Source organism: Barbus barbus (genome assembly GCF_936440315.1).
Source record: "Barbus barbus genome assembly, chromosome: 9".
NCBI lineage: Eukaryota > Metazoa > Chordata > Actinopteri > Cypriniformes > Cyprinidae > Barbus > Barbus barbus.
Window position 1 is genome coordinate 28,807,505 of NC_136737.1, and position 23,018 is coordinate 28,830,522.

At 37.2% G+C, this 23,018-nt stretch overlaps 1 protein-coding gene across 4 annotated transcripts in view; it reads left to right on the forward strand.

Annotated features, from left to right (window-relative positions):
• The first annotated feature begins 8,206 nt into the window (after nt 1-8,206).
• The window catches only part of LOC306874650 (NLR family CARD domain-containing protein 3-like), a 34,327-nt gene continuing 19,515 nt past the window's right edge, over nt 8,207-23,018 (forward strand). For 2 of the 4 annotated variants that reach the window (XM_079424826.1, XM_079424825.1), the window contains exons 1-6: nt 8,207-8,280; nt 10,480-10,546; nt 11,926-12,033; nt 12,145-12,205; nt 15,817-16,021; nt 16,179-17,958. In XM_079424826.1, coding sequence (XP_079280952.1) covers nt 10,488-10,546; nt 11,926-12,033; nt 12,145-12,205; nt 15,817-16,021; nt 16,179-17,958 — 2,213 coding nt within the window. In that variant the 5' untranslated portion in view covers nt 8,207-8,280; nt 10,480-10,487. Of the gene's footprint in view, nt 8,281-10,373; nt 10,547-11,925; nt 12,034-12,144; nt 12,206-15,816; nt 16,022-16,178; nt 17,959-23,018 lie in introns of all 4 variants that reach the window. The other 2 variants (XM_079424824.1, XM_079424827.1) reach the window with 2 other exon arrangements.

Sequence of the window (23,018 nt, forward strand, 5' to 3'; positions counted from 1 at the left end):
GTGTGCCACATACAGGAGGTTCTTGCTGTTATTGGCTTGAAATGCTATAGATCCAGGTCTATGTAGATGAACATCTTATTTTCTCTCTTCCCATTGGCTGCTTTCATTTTATGTTCACAGTCTTCGTTTAGTGAATGTATATTACATTTAGTTTTATCTTTAGTTCGTTGCTATTGACGCTGCTATCGCTGAAACACGTATCTGGTTAAGGCTAGAAGGGATATGTATGGCGCTACTGGGCATGCGCACAACAATACAGTGTAATGTTTGTCACACTGTACAAAAATAATTCATATTTTTTCATTATTGTAAGGGCATGTTTAAGGTTGGGGTAGGTGTAGACGTTAATAAAACACAATTTAATAGGTAGACAATTCATTTCATTGTTCGTTTCTGGTCGGAGCTTTATCCCCCCCCCCCCCCCCCCTTTTTTTTATTATTAAACAAATAACATTCACAGGGGATACAGTCAAAGCAAAAAACATACATACACAATCAGAATACAAAACAGTAATTACCTGAACAAAAGTAGTAACACAAAAAAGAAATGTAAAGAAAAAGGAAATAAATAGTTACTGTAAACAATAAAATAATTTATAGAAAAAATAAACTATAACTAAAATGAAAAATTACACATAAAATGTCAACTTCAAGAAATACTCAGGAGGTAATCCTTACAACAAAGTAATAATTTTTTCCATCAATACAGTTGTTTTAACAGCTTTCTTATTAAGTGATGAGCAGAGGGATTCATAAAATAATTTCAAATCAATACAAAAAATCCTAAAATTGGGCATACAATCAGTAACTTTAGATGTATGAAGATGAAATAGGCCACAAAGAGTTAAGAATTTCAAGATATCATCCTTTGATCCTGATTCCCAAATCAAAAACAGTACATTACTTATTTCAAAATTAAATAGCTGAGAAAACAAGCCAAGACATTTCTTTCCATAAATCCTGTGCATAATCACATTCAAAAAATAAGTGTGATATTGTTTCCAAATTAGAATTACAGAATGTGGATTGTGACGAGATATCCAACTGAAATTATGAAAGTAGAGAATTACAGGGATAGTACATATGAAGAATTTTATAGTGAAGTCTTTTATCTTGTTAGGTAACAGAAACTTGTTAATACCAGCCCAAATCTGAATAGTAGAAAGAAAAGGGCCCTTTAGTTTCCACGTATAAAATGCTTTAGGATGAGAACTACATTTCTTAATAAGTGTTTTTCTAATCCAGAAATTGTTACATTTAATATTACAAAGCTCTAGAACTCCAATCAAATTTTGGGGGATTTCACATTTTAAAGAACTGTAACAATTTGCCCTAAACAAATGTAACAATTTGGGTGAAATGGAATTAATTACCCATTCAAACACTCTAGGTGAGATTTCCAATAAGAATAGAAGTTACCATCCTTTTTTTAACAAATCTAAAACAAAAATTACACCTTTGTCAAACCAGTTTTTTATAAAGACGGACATTTTTCCATGCAGCACATTGTGATTATTCCATAGAATACATCTATGAGGGGAAATATTGTGACAGAAGGCAAGCTTACAAGCGTCCAGAGCTTGCTTATGAAAATTAGAGAGCTTAACTCGGAGTTTACTGCAACTAAAATCGCAAGCTAATAAAAAATGTAAACCTCCACATTTTTCAAAGATCACTTTAGGAATATAAAACCATAACAAATTAGGGTCAGCATTCAGGCAACGTTTAATCCAACCAATTTTAAAAACTTGATTGAGAGTAGCTACTAAAGTCCAAAGCATTCACACCTCCCTCCAAAGTATTTCTAATCAGTGTCTTCCTTTTAACATATTCAGTTTGATTTTTCCACAAAAATGTAAATAACACAGAGTCAATAGATGAGCATGTTTTTCAGTCAACATATAAAGACAAAGCTGGGTAAACAATCCTAGAAATACCTTCCGCTTTAGATATCAAAACACGACCATAAATGGTTAAGTTTCTTTGTAACCAACCATTGAAAATATTCTTAGATGTTTGTATCCGTTGCGAGAAATGATCTACAATTGTATCAGTCTGAGATTTACTAATTAAAATACCTAAATATCTTACAGAATTTTTGACCTCAATACCTTCGATCTGATCTTTGTCCAGACTGTGAACAGGCATAATTTCACTCTTATTTCCATTGACTGAGAGACCAGAAGCATTAGAAAATACATTCAAAGCATCCAAAATAACAGGAACCTGCTTCTCATCTTTTAAAAACAGACAGGTGTCATCCGCCAGTTGACTAATTAGAAAAGTATGCTCCGCTACTAGAATACCCTGAACATCTAAGCAATGAGTAATAAAAATATTAAGAAACTCAGCGACCAATAACCGGAAGTGACGCATCAAAAGGGAGAGCGGTCCATTTAAACCACAGGAAAACAATGGATCGCAGAAAGTTCAGACGCTGAGGAAATGTTAAATGTGTATTTACACTCATATGACGGACCACAGATACAGTTATAATATTATTACACAGCACTGTTAATACCCAACTCAAAACACAACATTTCAACTGTTAATATATATATATACACACACCAAACACATACTACCGAAAGAAAAATATACCATGTGACCCATTTAAAAACATTGAACAATCTTTTCATTGTGGGTATCACACTAATGTGTTGTTAAAGTGTGTTGAATGGTGAATGCTGTGCCAGATAGACGCCAGCAGCCTGATCTTGTTGATCCTCTGGAGGGATCTGGAGAGAGGAGCAGGTGTAGTGGACATGACAAGACAGTGCTGCTTTCTCCTGGAGCCTGTGGTGACCTGCAGTATAACACTCTCTTAATAGGAAGATACCGTCCTATTTCTTGTTAGGAAACCTGTGGACTCAATGACCTGACAGGCTGGAGTTTGTGCAACCTCCACAAACACAATAATTTACCATGACCATGATAAATAGAAATAAAAATAACTGCTGAAAACACACTGACTCACGCCCGCTCCACTGAATACCAGCAGAGATGCACACGACTCCCTCTCGTGACGTAATATGACGCGATGTTGAAAAAAAAGCAGTTTTTGAGAACTGTCAAGGAAAGCGTCACTTTTTCTCCTAAATAAAACATTTTCAGATCCTGCAGGTTCATATGGTATTTTCATACAAGGTTATACTCTTTAATGTAGAGGTATACCTTAAAGATTTTGCCTTTGCCAGCGGTTTACTGAAGCGAATAGAGAGTTTTCTACACTCATATTTGAACAACTCCCAATTAGAAGATATTGAAACTGATGGTTTTCCTTTAAATTCTTCAATAATATTCTTAATACCTGAACAGTAAGGAGGAGCAGGACATATCACTGGATTTAATAAAAGGAGACATGAAATCAGATATAAGCCAATAATCTATACCTGATTTTTTAAGAGATCTGCACTAAACCAAGAATATGAACAAGCATCATAAATCTGTAAGCGTCCAATAGGCATCCAACAAAAATCATTAATAATGGTGTTACCTCTGCGTGATTCTTGTTTTGAAGGAAATCTATACATAAGTCAGGAGCTTCTTTAAAATCTCCTCCGACTATTACTGCAGCAGAGGGATATTTACTTTTTAAATCAAAGATTTTAGAAGAAAGGTCATGAAAAAAACTGCTGTTTTGCTTATGATTGTTAAAATCATAAACATTGGCCAAGATAAACAAGAAATCTCCCAAAAGAATAACAACAATAATCCCTCTGCCCTCAGAAGAAGAAAAGGACTGAAGAATAGAGGATCAAACTAAATCAGATCTCCAGCGGAGAGGTTAGTACATGACAGAATAAAATATCACCTCCCCATTGATTGCACCAAAAAGATTCATCTTTGGAAGAAGAATGCGTTTCTCGAAGAAAATAAATCTCTCTTTTCTGTGACATACAAAATAAAAATAAAGCTTTGCGTTTAGATAAATCACGAATCCCCCGTACATTGAGAGAAAAACAAGAAAGTTTAACTGACATACGAACAATACGAGAAAAACTTTTAACCGCTACAGTAATAAAGAATATATCAAATCTAATACAATAAAGTGTAAAACTTAAAACTTATCCAAACCCCTCTTTAACAGCGTAAACTTATTTTAAACCGTCTCCGCTTAACATATTACAACAATACTGTGTATTTATCAGCTGCTTGTCAACTTCCATACTTTGCCAGTTAACAGTTCCGCAGTGAAAATGGCAATAACCATAACTGGCATAAGAGCACATATGGGCATATATGACCCTTGAAACCAGCACGACGACCCTCTTTTCGGGCTTTCTCCACCAACGGCCACAGTTTATTCCGGGCTTCCTTCGTTCTCTGCGTCAGGTCCTCTGTTACGTTGGTATATCATAGAATATAACAAAAAGTAGTAAAAATGTGTGGCTAAAGAAAAGGAAAGTTATTATAGAATATGAATACTCCAAATAGTTTTGTGTGCACTTCATATATAAAACATGTTTTTCAGTTTCAGATCACAATTAATCAACCTTACACACAAAATACAGATGAATCAGCAGATGTCAAGGTCTTTTTGCTTTTGCTTTCAGACAAAGTATTAATAACTGATCCTTTTGTAGTCAAGATGTTTTTTAGTTAATTCTTTTTCTGCTCTACCCATGCAAACCTTTCAAATTAGCCATGTGCTTTTGCTTCTGGTTGTATGGTTCCTCATTGATATTAACCCTCGGGCCTGACATGAATTCATAAATCAAATATTCACAGATTATGCACATTAACTCCTATATTGTGTCTGTGAGAGCGCAGGAGGTTATAAACAGCAGGTTTTAAAGCCAGCCCATCATAGCTGTCACAGAAATTCACTCATTTTATTTTGTACGACACAAAACATCAACAGAATATCAATCACATTTACAAATAAAAACAATAATAAATATGAAAATAATTTCATCAGGTAAACATGGGTACAGTGTCACATGCAAGTGAGGACAACATAATATTAAATAGACTAAAACAGACAAACCTGTGCCTTGATGAAAACAAAACAAACACATTGGGGCGCTCTGCATGCAGCCTCTGGTCTATAGTGAGCAGCATGTGTGGATCACTGCAACCATCTACTGGACAATTCATCAAAATGTTTATTTTCCCCAGAATAAAATTACATAAAATGTGTGTTTATTTAAAATTACAAAAGAAGTGCAGAAGTTGTTAATTACTTTAGGTAATTTTCCTGTTCCTCATTACATATGTTTTGGGAGCTCAGAAGTCTCCAATATTGTCAATGTACAATTTTACTTCATTTAATAAACCATAAACATAAAGTCTTTTGTTCAAATACTTGCTGAATGGAAAATTTGGTCAAAAATATTAGTAAAAAAAAGCTTTGTTTGTCATCTTCAGAAAATTCAGTTAATAATCAGGTCTTGATCACTTGATTTATTATTTCACCTTCACATAGTTCCCCTAAAGATCACCGGCGCTGTTGCACCCAATTCTATAACCAAATCTATACCTTTTCCTGGATATCTACTTTACTGCAAAGCTCTCCAACCCTGATGAAACCAGAGGTGGACAAAGTACACTCCATTACTTGAGTAAAAGTATAGATACTGCTGGACAAATATTACTCCATTGCTCCATACTTTTAAGTAAAAGTACAAACTTGCTTTTAAAAGTACTTGTAAGTACCAAAAGTAAATTTCCTTTTTTGTGTCAACTTTATTGGTGTTGTAATGTATATAATATTTGCAAAGCCTTATGCCTCTGAAGCGACTCATAATACATGACACTTACTGAATACACTGGCTAGCTTGTAGTAGGCTATCTTTGGAGTATAGAGCTTTTAGGATGTTAAAAACATATCCACCTTGTTTTTCAATGCAGAAGTAATGCGTTTTCTGTGACCATGTGGGACTTCCGGTTCATTAGCCGCTGTAGAGAAATAACGAGAAGAATAACAACATGCAATAAACTGTAAAATTGTTTGCAATACAAACCAGTGTGTTAATAGTTAAAGGGGTCATTGGATGTTTTGCATGTTGTTTGAACATAAATGTATGTTAGCAGTGTATGAACACAATCACATTTTTTAAATTTGAATAAAATGAAAACTAAAAGACTAAAATTTCAAATCACATGAGCCAATATTTATTCACAATAGAACATAGATAACATAACAAATGTTTAAACCGAGAAATTTTAAAATTTTATACACAAGATGAGCTCATTTCAAATTTGATGCCTGCTACAGGTCTCAAGATAGTTGGGACGGCGGCATGTTTACCATGGTGTAGCATCTCTTTTCAAACCAGTTTGAAGACGTCTGGGCATCGAGGTTATGAGTTTCTGGAGTTTTGGTGTTGGAATTTGGTCCCATTATCGCCTGATATAGATTTCCAGCTGCTGAAGAGTTCGTGGTCATCTTTGATGTATTTTTATGTTTAATGATGCACCAAAAGTTCTCTATAGGTGAAAGATCTGGACTGCAGGCAGGCCAATTCAGCACCCGGACTCTTCTACTACGAAGCCATGCTGTTGTAGTAGCTGCAGTATGTGGTTTTGCATTGTCCTGCTGAAATACACAAGGCCTTCCCTGAAATAGACGTCGTCTGGAGGGGTGCATATGTTGCTCTAAAACCTTTATATACCTTTCAGCATTCATAGTGCCTCCCAAAACATGCAAGCTGCCCGTATGCACTTATGGACCCTCATACCATCAGAGATGCTGGTTTTTGAACTGAATGCTGATAACACGCTGGAAGGTCTCCCTCCTCTTTAGCCGGGAGGACACAGCGTCTGTGATTTCCAACATGAATGTCAAATTTGGACTCGTCTGACCATAGAACACTTCTCCACTTTGAAACAGTCCATTTTAAATGAGCCTTGGCCAACAGGACACTACAGCGCTTCTGGACCATGTTCACATATGGCTTCCTTTTTGCATGATAGAGCTTTAGTTGGCATCTGCAGATGGCACAGTGAATTGTGTTTACCGCCAGTGGTTTCTGGAACTATTCCTGGGCCCATTTAGTAATGTCAATGACAGAATCATGCTGATGAGTGATGCAGTGTCATCTGAGGGCCTGAAGACCACAGGCATTCAACAAAGGTCTTCGCCCTTGTCCCTTACGCACAGAGATTTCTCCAGTTTCTCTGAACCTTTGATGATGTCATGCACTGTAGATGATGAGATTTACAAAGCCTTTGCAATTTGACATTGAGGAACATTGTTTTTAAAGGATTCCACAATCTTTTTACACACTCTTTCACAGATTGGAGAGCCTCTGTCCATCTTTACTTCTGGGAGACTCTGCCTCTCTAAGACATCCCTTTTATAGCTAATACTGTTACAGACCTGATGTCAATTATTAGTGTGATTTGAAAGTCTTAGTTTTCAATTCATTCAAATATATCATTAATGTTATAGAATGTTATAGGATTTTCATTAAGACCCTAATGAAAACTTGTGGAAAATGGGTTTTAACTATTTAGAGGAACAGGAAGAAATAATTAAAAACACTTACATTCTAACATACAGCTCTTAGACTGCACAGAATAGAGAAACATTGCCGATTTTGCAAAAGTTATGAGTAATGAAAGTCATTTTTCTTACAATATCTGACAGCAACAGAAGATAAGATGATATAGTCCACAATCCATCTTATCAGTTACTCCTAAACTCCTTATAAGAAAGAAGGGGTTTCTGGTCTAGGTAGAACCAATGGGATACATGTGCTCACATATGATTTTGCTAATTTTTGTAGCCACATGTACCAGAACTGCTGCTCAAAATCCTGTCGGCTGACTGGTTTTCTCATTGCATTACAGACAACATGAGGATGTGCTCCAGATACTTTAGCAAGGACTGTTTACTGTAGTTAAGTAGGTGCTGCATTGAGAGACTATTGAGACTGTATTAAAATAAACTTGTTTCTGGTAATTAATTTGGATTTTGTTGTAGTTCAGTGTAAAGTCTGTGTTTTATTGTAAACAGTGTTAGTAGCAGATGGGAATCTGTAAAGAGTAACCATCATCCTTTTTACTACACTTAAATCCTGTTTTTTGATAGATTTGATTTATATAACTCTTTGAAAAAGTTATGTTTTTATTAACTTATAACCAGATTATTATTGCTTTTATTGCTTCTCCCATTACTAAAGAAAATAATTGCATTCTTGACGCTGTTAAAATATTCCACTCATATCCTGAAGAGGGAGCAAGAGATGAGGAAGCTGACAGAGAAAGTGAAACTATTACAGCAGGATCTGTTTTGTTTCTTGAGGAAGTGAAGTGCATTGAGAGAGAAAAACAGTGAGTATCACGAGTTCACAATTATCTTTGATAGCCAAACTCAATCTAGACTGATTTAAAGTGAAGTACAGCAGCAGGATCAGATATTCTGAAAGTAGATGACATTAGGAGATAAAACACAGAGTCTGTAAATCGTCTGATTCCAGCTTTACTTTCATTTTAACACAGTGCTCGTCTGAACTTGTTCTGCAGTTTGTGAATAATGTGATTCTGTGTAAATAATATCAGGATGAAATACGATACGATTCACCTCTATTAAGCCGGGCTGTGCTATTTTCGTCCAGTTTTGAGCCGAATTCTGGCTCGTGCGACTCTTTTTTTTTTTTTTGTCGGGCCCTATTTCCGCTTTCTCGTGTGTCGTTTGTCATGCAGTGTTTGCTCGGTGTACAGGGGGAAATGAGAAGCGATTATCCTCTCCCGACAGGCAATCGGATGGTCGGGTGAATTTCTGACATATCACCCCTCGTGAGGGTATCGCACAGTTGAAGCAGAGCTACGAACCACTGTCCTAAACTGCTTTTTCCCTCACTGCGCCTGCGCGGAAATAGAGCCATTTAATCTTTAATGCGGTTAACAAAGAAAACGAAAAAAAGGAAGATCTTTTGAAAATTATGTTATTATCACGGGAAATGTGAATCATTGCCCATCATTTTTCAATTAGTAATTTAGACAAACAAGTCGCAGCATTACCAGCTTCACTGACAGTACTGTAAGTTACAGTAGGGCCTACTGAAAGTAAAGCTGGCAATGCTATTTATAATTAAAATTCAACTGAAAAGTTGGAAAAACATGTAAAAGAACTATATCTTTTAAAGAGAATAAAAAATAACATCAAAAATAGATCGGTCCTGTCTGTTGTTTATTAATTCATGCTGTGACGTTCTACTATGTTGTCTGTTGACACTGTGGAACATCATACTAACGTTAAGGAAACTGGGCATTTTTATGTTCAAATGTTACAAATCAACGTTCCTAGAATGTTGAATTTTAAAACAAAATTAAGTTGAAAGAACGTTTGAGGAACATCGTACGTTTTAAAACGTTCCTCTAACGTCAAGAAAACTGGTAATTTTTTTATGTTCCCAAAACCAACAATGAATATTTGTAGAACGTTCTTATAACAAAATTCTGTTAGCTGCGTGATGCTTTTTATTTTTTAATTATTTTTTTAAGCTATCTCTGGCTATCGTCCATATACTGTGTCATCATCTGCGCAACTCGAGTATTTCACACGTATATAAAACAGCTGCAACAAAAATATTCCTTGTGTTTTTCATAAAAACATGAATTACCACGATAGGGGTATATTCTGTTGGGTTCTTCAGAGAAGCACTTGTCTTTTTTAACAAGCAGCACAGTGTTTGACCTAAAATATTTTTGATGGTAATAATAGATGTATGAAACTTACATTTCACTGACTCTGTATAATTGTGTATGTGAAGAATAAAAATCTTGAATCTTGAATGAAAACATGACGAAGGATTCACATATTAAACTCACCCATTTTTTTATGTCCACAGACATACCAGGCCAATAAAAGCGCTTGTTTATGGCATCCAGGGTTTTTAATGCCACAGTGAGCACCTATTGGGCTGCTGTGGAGCTCTTCAAAAATTTCTTGGGCACTTTTTTTCGTGCTGACCACTTTTGCCAAAGTACCTTCTTTTTTTATATAATACAAAGCTTCATCTAAAAAGTATAAAAATCATTATAAACAACCAGTGAAGCCACTAAATCCAGGTGTACATTTTACATTACTTTCAAAAATTAGAAATATAAACTTATCTTGTCTGGAAAGACCCTGAGGTATCTTTCCAAATCTTTTAAAGTCTGTCAGTGCTTTGAATTCAGCCTCATCCATCTTCAACACAACAGTGCAAAATCTAATAAGTGAGTCCTATACAGCAGCAGGATCAGATATTCTGAAAGTAGTTAAAATGACATTAGGAGATAAAACACAGAGTCTGTAAATCGTCTGATTCCAGCTTTACTTTCATTTTAACACAGTGCTCGTCTGAACTTGTTCTGCAGTTTGTGAATAATGTGATTCTGTGTAAATAATATCAGGATGAAATAGTTTTTCATGTGTGCAGGTCATTACTGAGGACTGACTGATGAGACAGAGCTGGATTTGAGAAAATTAACTGCTGAGATGATTCATAACTCACTCTGTGGATCAACATCTGTATCTGCTTTTAGATGAAACCATGGCCTCCAGAATGAATCTCTCTGAAGAACATCACACACAGATAAAGACAGTCAAGAGGTGAGAAAACTGAATATGTTTCACATTATTAATGTTCAGAAACAATAAATGCATGCTACAATAACACGATTTCAACCGTGCCCCTCAGATCTTTGAGTCAAGTGGATTTTGAATGCAGCTTCCAAAAGACACAAATAGCTGATTAATATATGTTTGTCTCTGATAAACGATCACACCGGTGTGATTAGATGTTCGTGCTAAATTCAAATCTGTGTTTGCTCAACTTCACTGTCTGGCACGGAGCCAGAGACTGCTGTGTTTTTAGCTCCAGCACTGCGCATTATAACCAATCACACATGATTCTGTTGAGCTCATGAGTACAATGACCAATAAGAGGCGTTCAGATGAGTGTTTTATTCAGTGTGAGCGCTCCCTGAATGAATTCTGCTCTCATGAGTACAATGACCAGCAGCTCCAGTGGCGCAGATGCTAAATCACTTATGGGAGGATTTTTGACGCGATCGACTAGACTTTTCTCCCTTTTCAAATCTCATATCACATCGTAAAGGCATTCATTTTTAATAAAAATTAAAGAAATAACCAAAAAGTTGAAAATACAGTAACGGGTAGGTAGGGTTAGGGTAGGTGTAGGGAGGGCTTTATTGTATCAATAAGGTGGCATCCATTTAATAATCTGAATTAAAATGATCATTTACTCTCAATACGTTATTATTGCATACTGGTTTATAATGTAATACAATACTGAAGTCCATTGCTATTTGAAGGTAAGAAAAATGACTGCAATTTGAACTGAGGAGGGCCTATAATCAGTCCAGGGCACCTCTGCGTCATCATCCGTCCCTGCACCAGTGTCTCTGTATTGCTCTATTTTATTCTATAATGCATGAATGAAGAGGGCACATGGGCCAGATCCTTTTATTGATAGAAAATAATACTTTAATCTTTTAACTCTCAAGACACAACACAGTCCTCCATGAAAAAATATGTACATCGGTTGCAGATATTTCTATGTTCTTTCAACATAATTGATCTCGTTTATGTTCCCTAACTCCGTGTAGAGCTCAGATCCATCCACAGCGAGAGACTAAATGGTGATGGGTGCGAATCAGTTTCCTTCACAAAGGAGCGGGGTTTCTGAAGAACTCATAACTACTTTATTTAGCTTCAACATGACTAATTCTATATGATTGAACATCCTTACAGAATAAATACATGCTACATGATTCAAATATGTTTAGATGAGGAACATAAATTAATCATGTAGGAAATATGAAATGCATATTTAAAAATTCAACAACCTCCCCATCGCCATTTTTCAGTGAAAGATGAACATTAAAGGGAGTTTGAAACAGTAAAGGTGTTTCTGTCAGAGCAGTGTGAGATTTTCAGAAACAGTTTGTATTGCTGTTGTGTTTCAGTCTGTGTGAGAATGACTCTCCTGAACCCAGCGGTGTGTCCATCAAGAGTGACCGGTCAATGAAGCATCCACTTGAATTCAGCTCGGGAGAATCATCTGCTGATCTGAGGTGCTGTTTAGTTTACAGTATAATAAATATAAGCTATTCATTCATTTACTGATCTGTATTAAATACTTCCATACATATTTACAAAAATATTTAATATTTGTTTAACTACAGTCAAAAACATGAAGGACCAGAATCACATTCAGCAAAGAAGAACTTAGACTCCATTTTCAAGGTTGGTTTTGTTTGTGTGTGTGTGTGTGTGTGTGTGTGAGTGAGAGAATGTGTGTGTGTGTGTGTGTGTGTGTGTGTGTGCGCGCATGTTTATGTGGTTTATGAGGACACAAATTTGTATAATGACATGGGTATGACAGAGGTATTACAATATGAAGGTGGTTTATGAGGACACTGCCTATGTCCCCGTAATTCAAAAGGCTTAAAAAACATACTAAATGGTGTTTTTTTTGAAAATCTAAAAATGCACAAAGTCTCCTGTGAGGACTAAGTTTAGGTGTAGGGTTGGTGTAGGGCAATAGCACACACAGTTTGTTCAGAATAAAAACCATTACGCCTATGGAGAGTCCCCATAAACCACAAAAACCAACATGTGTGTGTGTGTGCATGTGTGTCTGTGTGTGTGCGTGCATGTGTGTGTGTGTGCATGTGTGTGTGTGTGTGTCAACACAATGGGCCTCATTTACGAAACGAACCTAAGACGGAGAATTGGGCGTACGGTGGTTTCTACGCAACACTTGTAATTGATCAATAAGGGCGTGAGCGGTGGCTACGATCAAATCTGACGTCAGGTCTGAGCTCGTGTTTTTGAGTTAGCCTGAACTTGCGTGCAGCATAGACAATTTCGGAGAATTATATAATGACAGCATTTTGTTCATTTTGACAATTGATTGATGAAAACATTGTGACACTCTTAATGCATTTTATTTGTTTTCTTCATATCTTTATTTTATTTAATGTAACTGATTGGTGATCACGCAGGTGCCTCACACGCAACATTTCAGCGTTACTAACTTGACATTTCAGCCATTAATCAAACTAAAATGCAGTCAACCAAACATAAAGTTACACTGCACAATTTACAAGGTCCACTGTAAAATCAGCGTTCAGCGCTGAAACAAACATTTATTGCGCATGTGAAGGGTCATATTTTACATGGATACTGGAACAAAACCCAGATAGCAAAATTTGTCTGGCCCACCTCTGGGCCACAACCTTGCTTCACTTCTGGCCCAATTCTGGCTGGGTCCCCGGCCCAAAACTGGCCCACGCACTGAAAACAGACACAAAAAATTTCCTCTGGCCCAGATGTGGCCCATGCCCTGTAAAATGACTCTTATTTACTGACGTGACCCTGATCTGGCCCAGACACTTCAAGCCAGATCCGGCTGAGACTCGGCTTGGTCCCCGGGCCAAATGTGTTAAGATGTGAGAGACCATTTAAAGATGTGTTAATGTGGCCCAGAACCTGCTAAATGTAATTCAGCTGTGAAACACAAAAACAACCATTTAAAAACATTAAAAAGGCTTTATTATAAAATTACCAAATACTTTAATATATATATTAACAATGAACAAATGCACTACAGTATAAACATTAACACACTTTTTAAACCACAAAGTAACAAGTAAATTGTATTTACTAATATATATATATATAAAAACATTATGTCATAATTCAGTTCAGTTATTATCAAATGGTGTCAGTGCAGTCAAGTCAATAATATTGCTGAATATTAAGTGTCTTCAACTAAGCAAGACAAAAGGCATCAGTGACAAGGAACCCAAACAAGACCAGGCTCAGTCAGGAAACAGTCTCCTCTGACCAAACCAATGAACATGGTGTGATTATTCCAGGCTGCATCACAAGTCAGATTGTGGATTGATACCATTAAGAATATTTCATACAACTTCAAAAGTTTTCATTCAGTCTAAAAATTGACCCTGCTCTTATGCAGCTGACAGATTAGGCCTCCATTCAAGAACTAAACATGATACACATTTTACGGCTTTCTCTTATCTAAAGTGTTTTTCTGTGTCAGAGCTTCCTAAACAGCAGAGTTACCACAAAATAAATATTATTAATAATTCAGATTGCACATATTGAATTGTTTTAGCAGGTGCTATAACAGCGTGCTCAGTTTGATTCACAAGCAAATGATTCATTTGAATGGTTAAGTGAATCAAATCAGAGAGTCACTCGTATAGATATCTATGGCGCCAGCAGCGGAGTCGACTCCTATGATTCAATAGCAATCACTCGTTGAAAAAGACGATCGAATTAATTCTAGAAAACAAAATGGAATTTAACTCAATTTAATTAGCTAACATTATCGTGCACTGGATACACCTCATCAGTTTTTTATATTTAAAAAACACCCCGTTTTTCTAAAGAGAGCGCGCTTAACAGTTAGGCCTGTACTCATCAACACTCAATATATTCGGGACCGAACGGTTTTTCTGACGCTATGTTATCATCGCAAACCTCCTAATAGAAACCATCTAAAAACTATACTCTTCCGTGGCATTTAAAACATCAAACAACACGCGACTGAATATTAAATAACTTACCTTTTGCAGCTGAAGTGTTCCTCTTGAGATCTGTGTCCGCCGAAATCTCCTCAGGATTAACCTCCAGATCTTTCTCTCAGGCGCGGATCTCCTTCATTCTAGCAGCGGCCCGTCAGAGCCCGAGTCGGGCGAAGGAGATACACACAACTACACCGAGTGTAGACCTGCCGCGCGATCGGCCCAGATAGAAGAAGCCGTCTGTCAGCCAGAAGTGTTTTGTAGAGTCGGCGTGGCTCTGGTCCATTATCTTCTCACCGATGCCGAGACTGAGCCGACAGTGCCGCATTTCAGACAGAATCGGCCCGAGTGTGCTTGCTATCTGCGAAGTGAAGTACAAAGCCTTGTTTACATCACAGATAATAGTTTATTAACCAAATGTTACATGGCAAAAAATGGAAACATTTGGATGTTGAATGAGAGAGGCTTGTGAGCCCAATGCCGTTTAGTTTCGCTTTAATTCATTCATTTCAGCTTGACGTTGTATTATAATGAATGCCACTATAGCCTCATTTGTGTTTTACTTCATAGTTTAATATAACATTTTATAGCTACTATTTTTTTCATTCTTGTTTTGTAATAGCGTTACATTTAAAGGGTTTCTTGTGGATTAACGAGAACTAAATAATCTATATAGTGTTTATAATGTTTATGAATGTTTCGTTCAATTTACTGGTATTTAATATACATATAAATTAATGCTATTGTTTGCAATTATAAGGTTAAATGAGTTATAAGGTTTTTATTTTTGGAGTAAAATCAATTTCTCTTTCATGAGATCACTTCCTCTTTTTGGCGGGTTATGTTTCTCCGTGTCGTAAACTCTAGGGGCCAGGTTTCTAAACCGGGGTGTTTTTAGGGGCGTGATATTCAAACGACGATTGTTTTCTGCCGCCACATTTATCAATGTACATCTTTCTATGATGGGATTGACGGCATACGACTGTTTCATAAATCTGTGCAATCCTCTCTGTAATAGTCACATTTACTTTCCTACCAGTGTAAGATCATTTGTAGGCCACTATAAAGCAGATCAATGATCACTAAAGTAGAGAAGCTGGATCCATATGTAACCTGACTGCTGCACAAAGATGAACATCAATCTAGCAAACAGCCAATCCAGTCAAACTCCCTCTTTTAACCTCAGTATCTGTAGACGCTGATGTCTGAGCAAACAGTGGAAGTTATTAGCAGCTGTGATATAATTCAGTGATGTTTAGTATTCATGCCTTTGACTAAACAAAATAATATTCTCTATTTCAGGAGCTTGAGCAGAAAATCATCTCTGTGATGAAGAGTGAGCTGAAAGGTTTTAAGAGACTACTGAGTCCAGATTACCCAGAATGCTCTGAAAGAGACCATTATGCTGATGAGGATCATATCAGAGTCAGAGAGGGGCTTCTGAAGATCACACTGATCATCCTGAGGAAGATGAACCAGACAGACCTCGCTAACACACTACAGACCAGTAAGAGCTCTGGATCAGCTGATTATAGCCTGTGTTTTTATTATGAACCTTCTGTCTCTCAATCTCATGACACAATCTAATATCTAACATATCAAACCTAAAAATACATTTCTAAAATATTGCTCTGCCAATAACAAGAATTATTTCCTTTGCTCAGAACTGATGCCTGTGTATCAACAAAAACTCAGATCCAGACTACAGGATAAATATCAGAGAATCAGTGAAGGACTGTCCAATCATGGAGACTCAACACGTCTGAATGAGATCTACACAGAGCTCTACATCACAGAGGGAGGCAGTGGAGAGGTCAATAATGAACATGAGGTGAGACAGATTGAGACAGTGTCCAGGAGACCAGAGACACAGGAGACACCAATCAACTGCAATGACATATTTAAACCCTCACCTGGACAAGACAAACCCATCAGAACTGTGCTGACTAAAGGAGTCGCTGGAATTGGAAAAACAGTCTCTGTGCAGAAGTTCATTCTGGACTGGGCTGAAGGAAAAGCCAATCAGGATGTTCATGTCATATTTCCACTTCCTTTCAGGGAGCTGAATCTGATACAGAAGAATCTCAGTCTTAAGCAACTTCTAAACCAGCTTCACACAGAAACCAGAGAATTTAAGTCAGCAGATTATGAAGACTACAAAGTCATGTTCATATTTGATGGTCTGGATGAGTGTCGACTACGTCTAGATTTCCAAAACAATCGGAGCTTGTCTGATGTGACAGAATCAGCCTCAGTGGATGTGCTGCTGACCAACCTCATCAAGGGGAATTTACTTCCTTCTGCTCTCCTCTGGATCACCTCTCGACCAGCAGCAGCCAATCAGATCCCTCCTGAGTGTGTCCACCAGGTCACAGAGGTACGAGGATTCAACGACCCTCAGAAGGAGGAATATTTCAGGAAGAGAATAAATGATCCGAGTCTGGCTGATAGGATCGTCACACACATCCGATCATCAAGAAGTCTGTTCATCATGTGTCACATCCCAGTCTTCTGCTGGATTTCAGCCGCTGTTCTGGAGAGGATGATGGGTAAAGCAGAGAGAGCAGAGATTCCCAAGACTCTCACACAAATGTTCACACACTTCCTGATCTTTCAGACCAAACTGAAGACTCAGAAGTATGATGGGAAATATGAACTTGATTCTGATCAGGCTAGAAAGACTATTCTGTCTCTAGGAAAACTGGCTTTTGAACAGCTGGAAAAAGGGAACCTGATCTTCTATGAAGAGGACCTGAAAGAGAGCGGCATTGATGTCAGAGAAGTGTCAGTGTACTCAGGAGTTTGTACCCAGATCTTCAGAGAGGAGTCTGGACTGCAGCTGGGGAAGGTGTACAGCTTTGTTCATCTGAGTATTCAGGAGTTTCTTGCTGCTTTATTCAAGCTGCTGTCCTTTTCAGAACAAAACACAGGACTGAGGAATATATTCATGTCACGTGGATCAGATCATATGTTCATGACCAGTTTACTGAAGAGAGAAGTGGACAAGGCCTTACAGAGTAAGAACGGACACTGGGACCTTTTCCTCCGGTTCCTTCTAGGTCTCTCTCTAGAGTCTAATCAGACTCTCTTACAAGGCCTCCTGAGAAAGACAGTAAGCAGCTCTCAGATCAATCAGGAAACAGCTGAATACATCAAACAGAAGATCAGGGAGAATCCCTCTCCAGAGAAATCCATCAATCTGTTCCACTGTCTGAATGAACTGAATGATCGTTCACTGGAGCAGGAGGTACAAACATACCTGAGCGGAACAGGTGCCCGTCGTCTCTCTGGAGTCTCTCTGTCTGCTGCTCAGTGGTCGGCGCTGGTGTTTGTGCTGCTGAACTCAGAAGAAGAGCTGGATGAGTTTAAACTGAGGAAATATGATCCATCAGAAGAATGTCTCCTGAGGCTGCTGCCAGTGATCAAAGCATCTAGAAAGATTGAGTGAGTATTTTACAGTGTCTTTGTTTTATTGACTTTATTGTGAACAGTAGGCCTGTGGTTCTCTACACTGTTTCTGTATATTTTGAGGTCTTTCTTATTTGACACACTCAGCTAACATCACAGAGCGCTCTACTAATGACCTGAAGTGTTGAATCAAGTGTGTTTGATAAGAGAGATTCATCCAAACTGTGCAAAGATGAGCTGCCTCCAGGAACAGGGTTGTTACTCTCTGATATTACAAATACTGGATTAAAAAATGTTTGTGAGAGAGTGTTTGTGTGTGTGTGTGTGTGAGAGAGAGGGAGAGTGGTGTGTGTGTGTGTGTGTGTGTCTGTGTGTGTGTGTCTGTGTGTGTGTGTGTGAGAGAGGGAGAGTGGTGTGTGTGTGTGTGTGTGTGTGTGTGTGTGTCTGTGTGTGTGTGTGTGAGAGAGGGAGAGTGGTGTGTCTGTGTGTGTGTGTCTGTGTGTGTGAGAGAGGGAGAGTGGTGTGTCTGTGTGTGTGTGTGTCTGTGTGTGTGTGTGTGAGAGAGGGAGAGTGGTGTGTGTGTGTGTCTGTGTGTGTGTGTGTGTGTGTGTGTGTGTGTGTGTGTGCCAGAACGCCCACCACACACCAGCACTAACACCTCTTCCAACAGCAACCTAGTTTTCCCAGGAGGTCTCCCATCCAGGTACTGACCAGGCTCAACCCTGCTTAGCTTCAGTGGGCAACCAGTCTTGGGCTACTGGGTGATATGGCTGTGGGCTATGTTGTTTAGTAGGCCTATTTATATATTTATTTGTTTGTTTATTTATTTATTTTTATACTTACATGAAACTGTTTATTGCTTTCATGTTCTGTGCTCTTTTGCCTGCAAAGAAAGGCAAATAAAATGCACGTAGCTTTAAGGTGAATATAATATTAGTCATATCAACAGTTGTTATTTTTTTAATTGTTGTTGGTCATTTAAATTTATGTTTTCTTAAATGAGAAGTATCGGTATCGGCGATACTGGCCCTATATTTACTCTGTATCGGATCGATACCAACATTTTTAAAGTCTTGCACACCCTGTGTGTGTGTGTGTGTGTGTGTGTGTGTGTGTCTGTGTCTGTGTGTGTGTGTCTGTGTGTGTGTGTGTGTGTGTCTGTGTCTGTGTGTGTGTGTCTGTGTGTGTGTGTGTGTGTGTCTGTGTCTGTGTCTGTGTGTGTGTGTGTTCTGGTATTCATCTCGTTGTGGGGACATGATTCTGTTTACACAGTCACGTCATGGGGACCTCTTGTGTTGTAGGGACTAAAAGTCAGGTCCCCATCAGGGAAAGCCATATAAACAGAGGAGCTCATAAGTTTTTCAGCCTGGTTCATATGAGAACCTGGAGATTTGGTTTGGTCTTCACACAGGCCACGGCATGCAGTGTGACCCATAAAATATAACTATAAAAAAATAAATTAATAGTAGTGATAATAATATTGCACTTTATTTAGATTTTTTAAAAATAAAATAAACTAAATAATCAAGTGTGATAATACTATTTAATTTTAAAATAAAAAGGGAGTATTACTTAAAAATACAATTATTTTATAGTAAACTTGAAAATAAAATGCTAATATTTTGGCATATATTATTATTATCATTTGAATTAGAATTTTCATCATTTTCAAAAGTGAAATCAGCGAGCTTTTATTTTGGCGGGTTGCCGGCAAGTAAGTTTATGCGCTTCCGGGTTTAGAGCCGCTGATTGAAGAGCGTCAGGAACCCTATCATCAGCGATATGAAAATATGATTATTAAATGAGCACTTCACACGGACGAGAACAAGAAGATTGTTTACAGCAGATACCGACTCAAGGAGATTGTTTGCAGGAGATGCTAAAGTTAAAGAAGAAAAAGTCAAACACAAGGTAAGCACATTTTAAACCAATTAGGCTAATTAGATCTAAAGTCCTAGGCTAGCTAGTTAGCATTAGCTCTAATTAACTGTTGAGGCTAAGGCCTAAAGTTAAGTGTGGCCTGAAATATTTCTCTCGATCGCATAATCATACAATTGAATGTTTAAGAATGATTTTTGACTGGAAAGCTTTATCAAATCTTTAGCCTGACTGATTGCTAATGGAGCGATTGGCTTCATATTAAGTTTGTTTCTGTCAAGTTTGCATTAGTTCTGGAGGGGAATTATTTTATATTAAAGAAATGTTATATTTGTTGTTAGTCCACGGCTTTAAATCGTGTTCCGGGGGAGAGATGGGGATTATTGCACCCTTTACGAATATTAACCATGGTTTTGCTGCCAAAAACATATGAAGTCTCAGGCCTCCAGATCAAAGCTTTTAAAGCACTTCAGGTTGGTACATGGACATTATGGCCGTAAACACAAATATCCATGTGCATATTCTAACTGTCCATGCACTTTTAAAACCTGGAATGCACTGCGGTCCCACTTATCCAGATCACATGGCAGTGAGCAGCTACCTCAAAATTCTAGTCAAACTACAGTGATAAATTGTCATGTTTGTGCTGTTACTGACATTCCTTCAGTAAATGATTATTTTCTCCATATAAATAATCACTTGCGCAGTCATGAGACAGTTAGTTGTATGTTTAAGGGCTGCTCATTTAAAACAAACGTGTATGGTACATTCAAATCACACAAGAGCCGAAAGCATTATCAGTTTTCAGTAACAGATTTTAAAGAAGGAATCGTGAAAACACAAGAGGTTAGTGAAACATCTAATGACCCTACTTCAAATGAAGAAACTGAAACATCTTTGTTAGAAGACGATTCCTCTTCTACTGATACAGAAGAGATTTCAGAGAACCTGCCAAAGTTGGTAGAGCTTAAATTTGCTTCCTTGCTGTTAAAACTGGAAAATCACTACCATGTTCCAGGCTCAGCTGTAGATGAGTTGTGTGGGGACTTGCATTATTTGCTGAGTGATGCTTCTCTCCCTTTGTCTCACAGAATCATGTTCTGAGCTAAACATCAATTCCCATAAGCGAAAAGGATCCATTGGAAGTCCTAACCAAGTGAAGAAACCGAGAAAAGCTGAGGTAAATTACTGTCCAGATTACCCAATGGGTGAAACAAAAGAAACTCTTGAAAATCAAAGGATTATACTACTATCGGAGGTGACTAAAAGAAACAACGAGCAGGTTATCAAGGGGCTGATGGACAGAACATTTGCTCTACGGAGGCACGAGGTGGTAGAACACTCCCCTTTCATTGCTGAATTCAAGAACCGATGGCCAGCACTCTTTTCTGAGCGAGAGGTATGTCTTTAATGTCATGTCAGCTGATTAATTGCTTGGATGTTGTTATAATTCTAAACTATGATTTGAAGTACTTTAGATGTAATTCAGGTTTGTTCATTTATAGTAAATGTATATTATCTGTGAGTGCTGGTAAAGGAAGTGTATGATGATGTCCTGTCAAATTTATCAGCGACCTGATTTGTCTCTCTCTCTCTCTTTTGTTTTGTTTGAAAATTGTACCAGGTATCTGCGGAATTCAGCAGGATTACAACAATTCCCTTGGTGTCCAAATTCATGGGTCAGCTTGATCATTTCTCCTCTCAGCTCCTCAAAAATTTCAAAAAGAAAGGAGTAGCAGCTGCACAGAAGATCACAGACATCCTGTCAGTTTTGGAACAGGTATGTTCTATAAATTCATCATCAATTCTCCTAATTCATAATAGGCCAAACTAATATTTTATCCAAATATAATTATTTTGTTATTTTTAACTCATCATTCAATCTTTTTTATACTAAAATTATGGATTAAAAGTTAAAGGTGAATTTTCATTCCTGAAGCTCCAAATATCATGATTTTTTTCCTTTTGAAGCATCACTTTCTGCCTCTGTTATACATTAATAGTTATTTTTGCAACTACAATTAGAACAGCTCAGATGTTCAAGATAATTGTGTATCCCATGCAGTGCTTCTCATTTGGGACCACTTGACTTTCGTAAAATAAAGCAGTGGGATAATTTGTGTAGTGCTACTTACATTTAAGATGTACAGCAAAAAGTACTAATTCTCATTTCATTTTGATTAGAGCATCACCATTGAAAAAAAAGCGTGAATGCATCCTGAAAGCCTTAGTGGTCTACCTAAATGAAGATCCTTCAAACCTAGTGAAGGAGTACATGGTAAGCTATTTACAGTTTTTTTTTTTTTTTTTTTTTTTTTTTTTCCAAGAAACTTTTCATATTTTTCTCTAAAACCAGTTCCTATTTTTACCTATTTTTATTGGTAATTGTTTTTTGTACTTAATATTTGTACTTGTCTTTTGTTATTTTTAGGACACTGAACATGATGAAGCCCAAATTGTGATGAGCAAAACCACTCTCGGAATCTATGCCATCAAACATGAAGGGGCAGATGTTGCAGACCCATACGAAGATGTTGGTGTCATCATCGAAGGCATCCAAGTACTTGAAAACTTGGACAATGTAGCTAATGCTTGTTCCATGATGGTTGGTCTAATCTATGCATTAAACTTGGCTTACCCCCAGGATCTGAGATATACTTTTGAAATGTTTCAAAAGATTTTCATGGAACTCGATGCCACCAAAGTCCAGGTCTTAAAAAATAAACTCCTTTCATAGGCACTGTAACTTGAAACGAGGGTTAAGAGGCAGGACCTGTTTTGTCCATAATGTTGCACTGGCTGTTGTAGCACTTTTTTTTCACTGCTAACCAGGTGATATCTTTAATAATATTTATTTCATCTTTACTTTTGATTTCAGATGTTAATCTTCAATTGATTAACTGCAATGTTGTTTACTGCTTTTTTTCCCAAGTTTCAATAAGGTATAGTTTACTAAAGAAGACTATTTTTTCCCCAAGTATATTTTTGAAAATCATTTAATTTAAAGACAGTATTCTTGTATTTTACTTTTTATTGGTAATATTATTTTTGTTACATCTTGTGATGAGTAAAGAATTTTTTTTTTGAAAAGTGAAGACAGTATTTAGATTTTGTAAACGTTGTCTGAAAAAATGTAAAACATTGTAAAAATATTATTTTGCTTTCAAATGTCAATCATCCTTTGAATAACAGGTGTTTTTAGCTGATTTCTCAAGTTG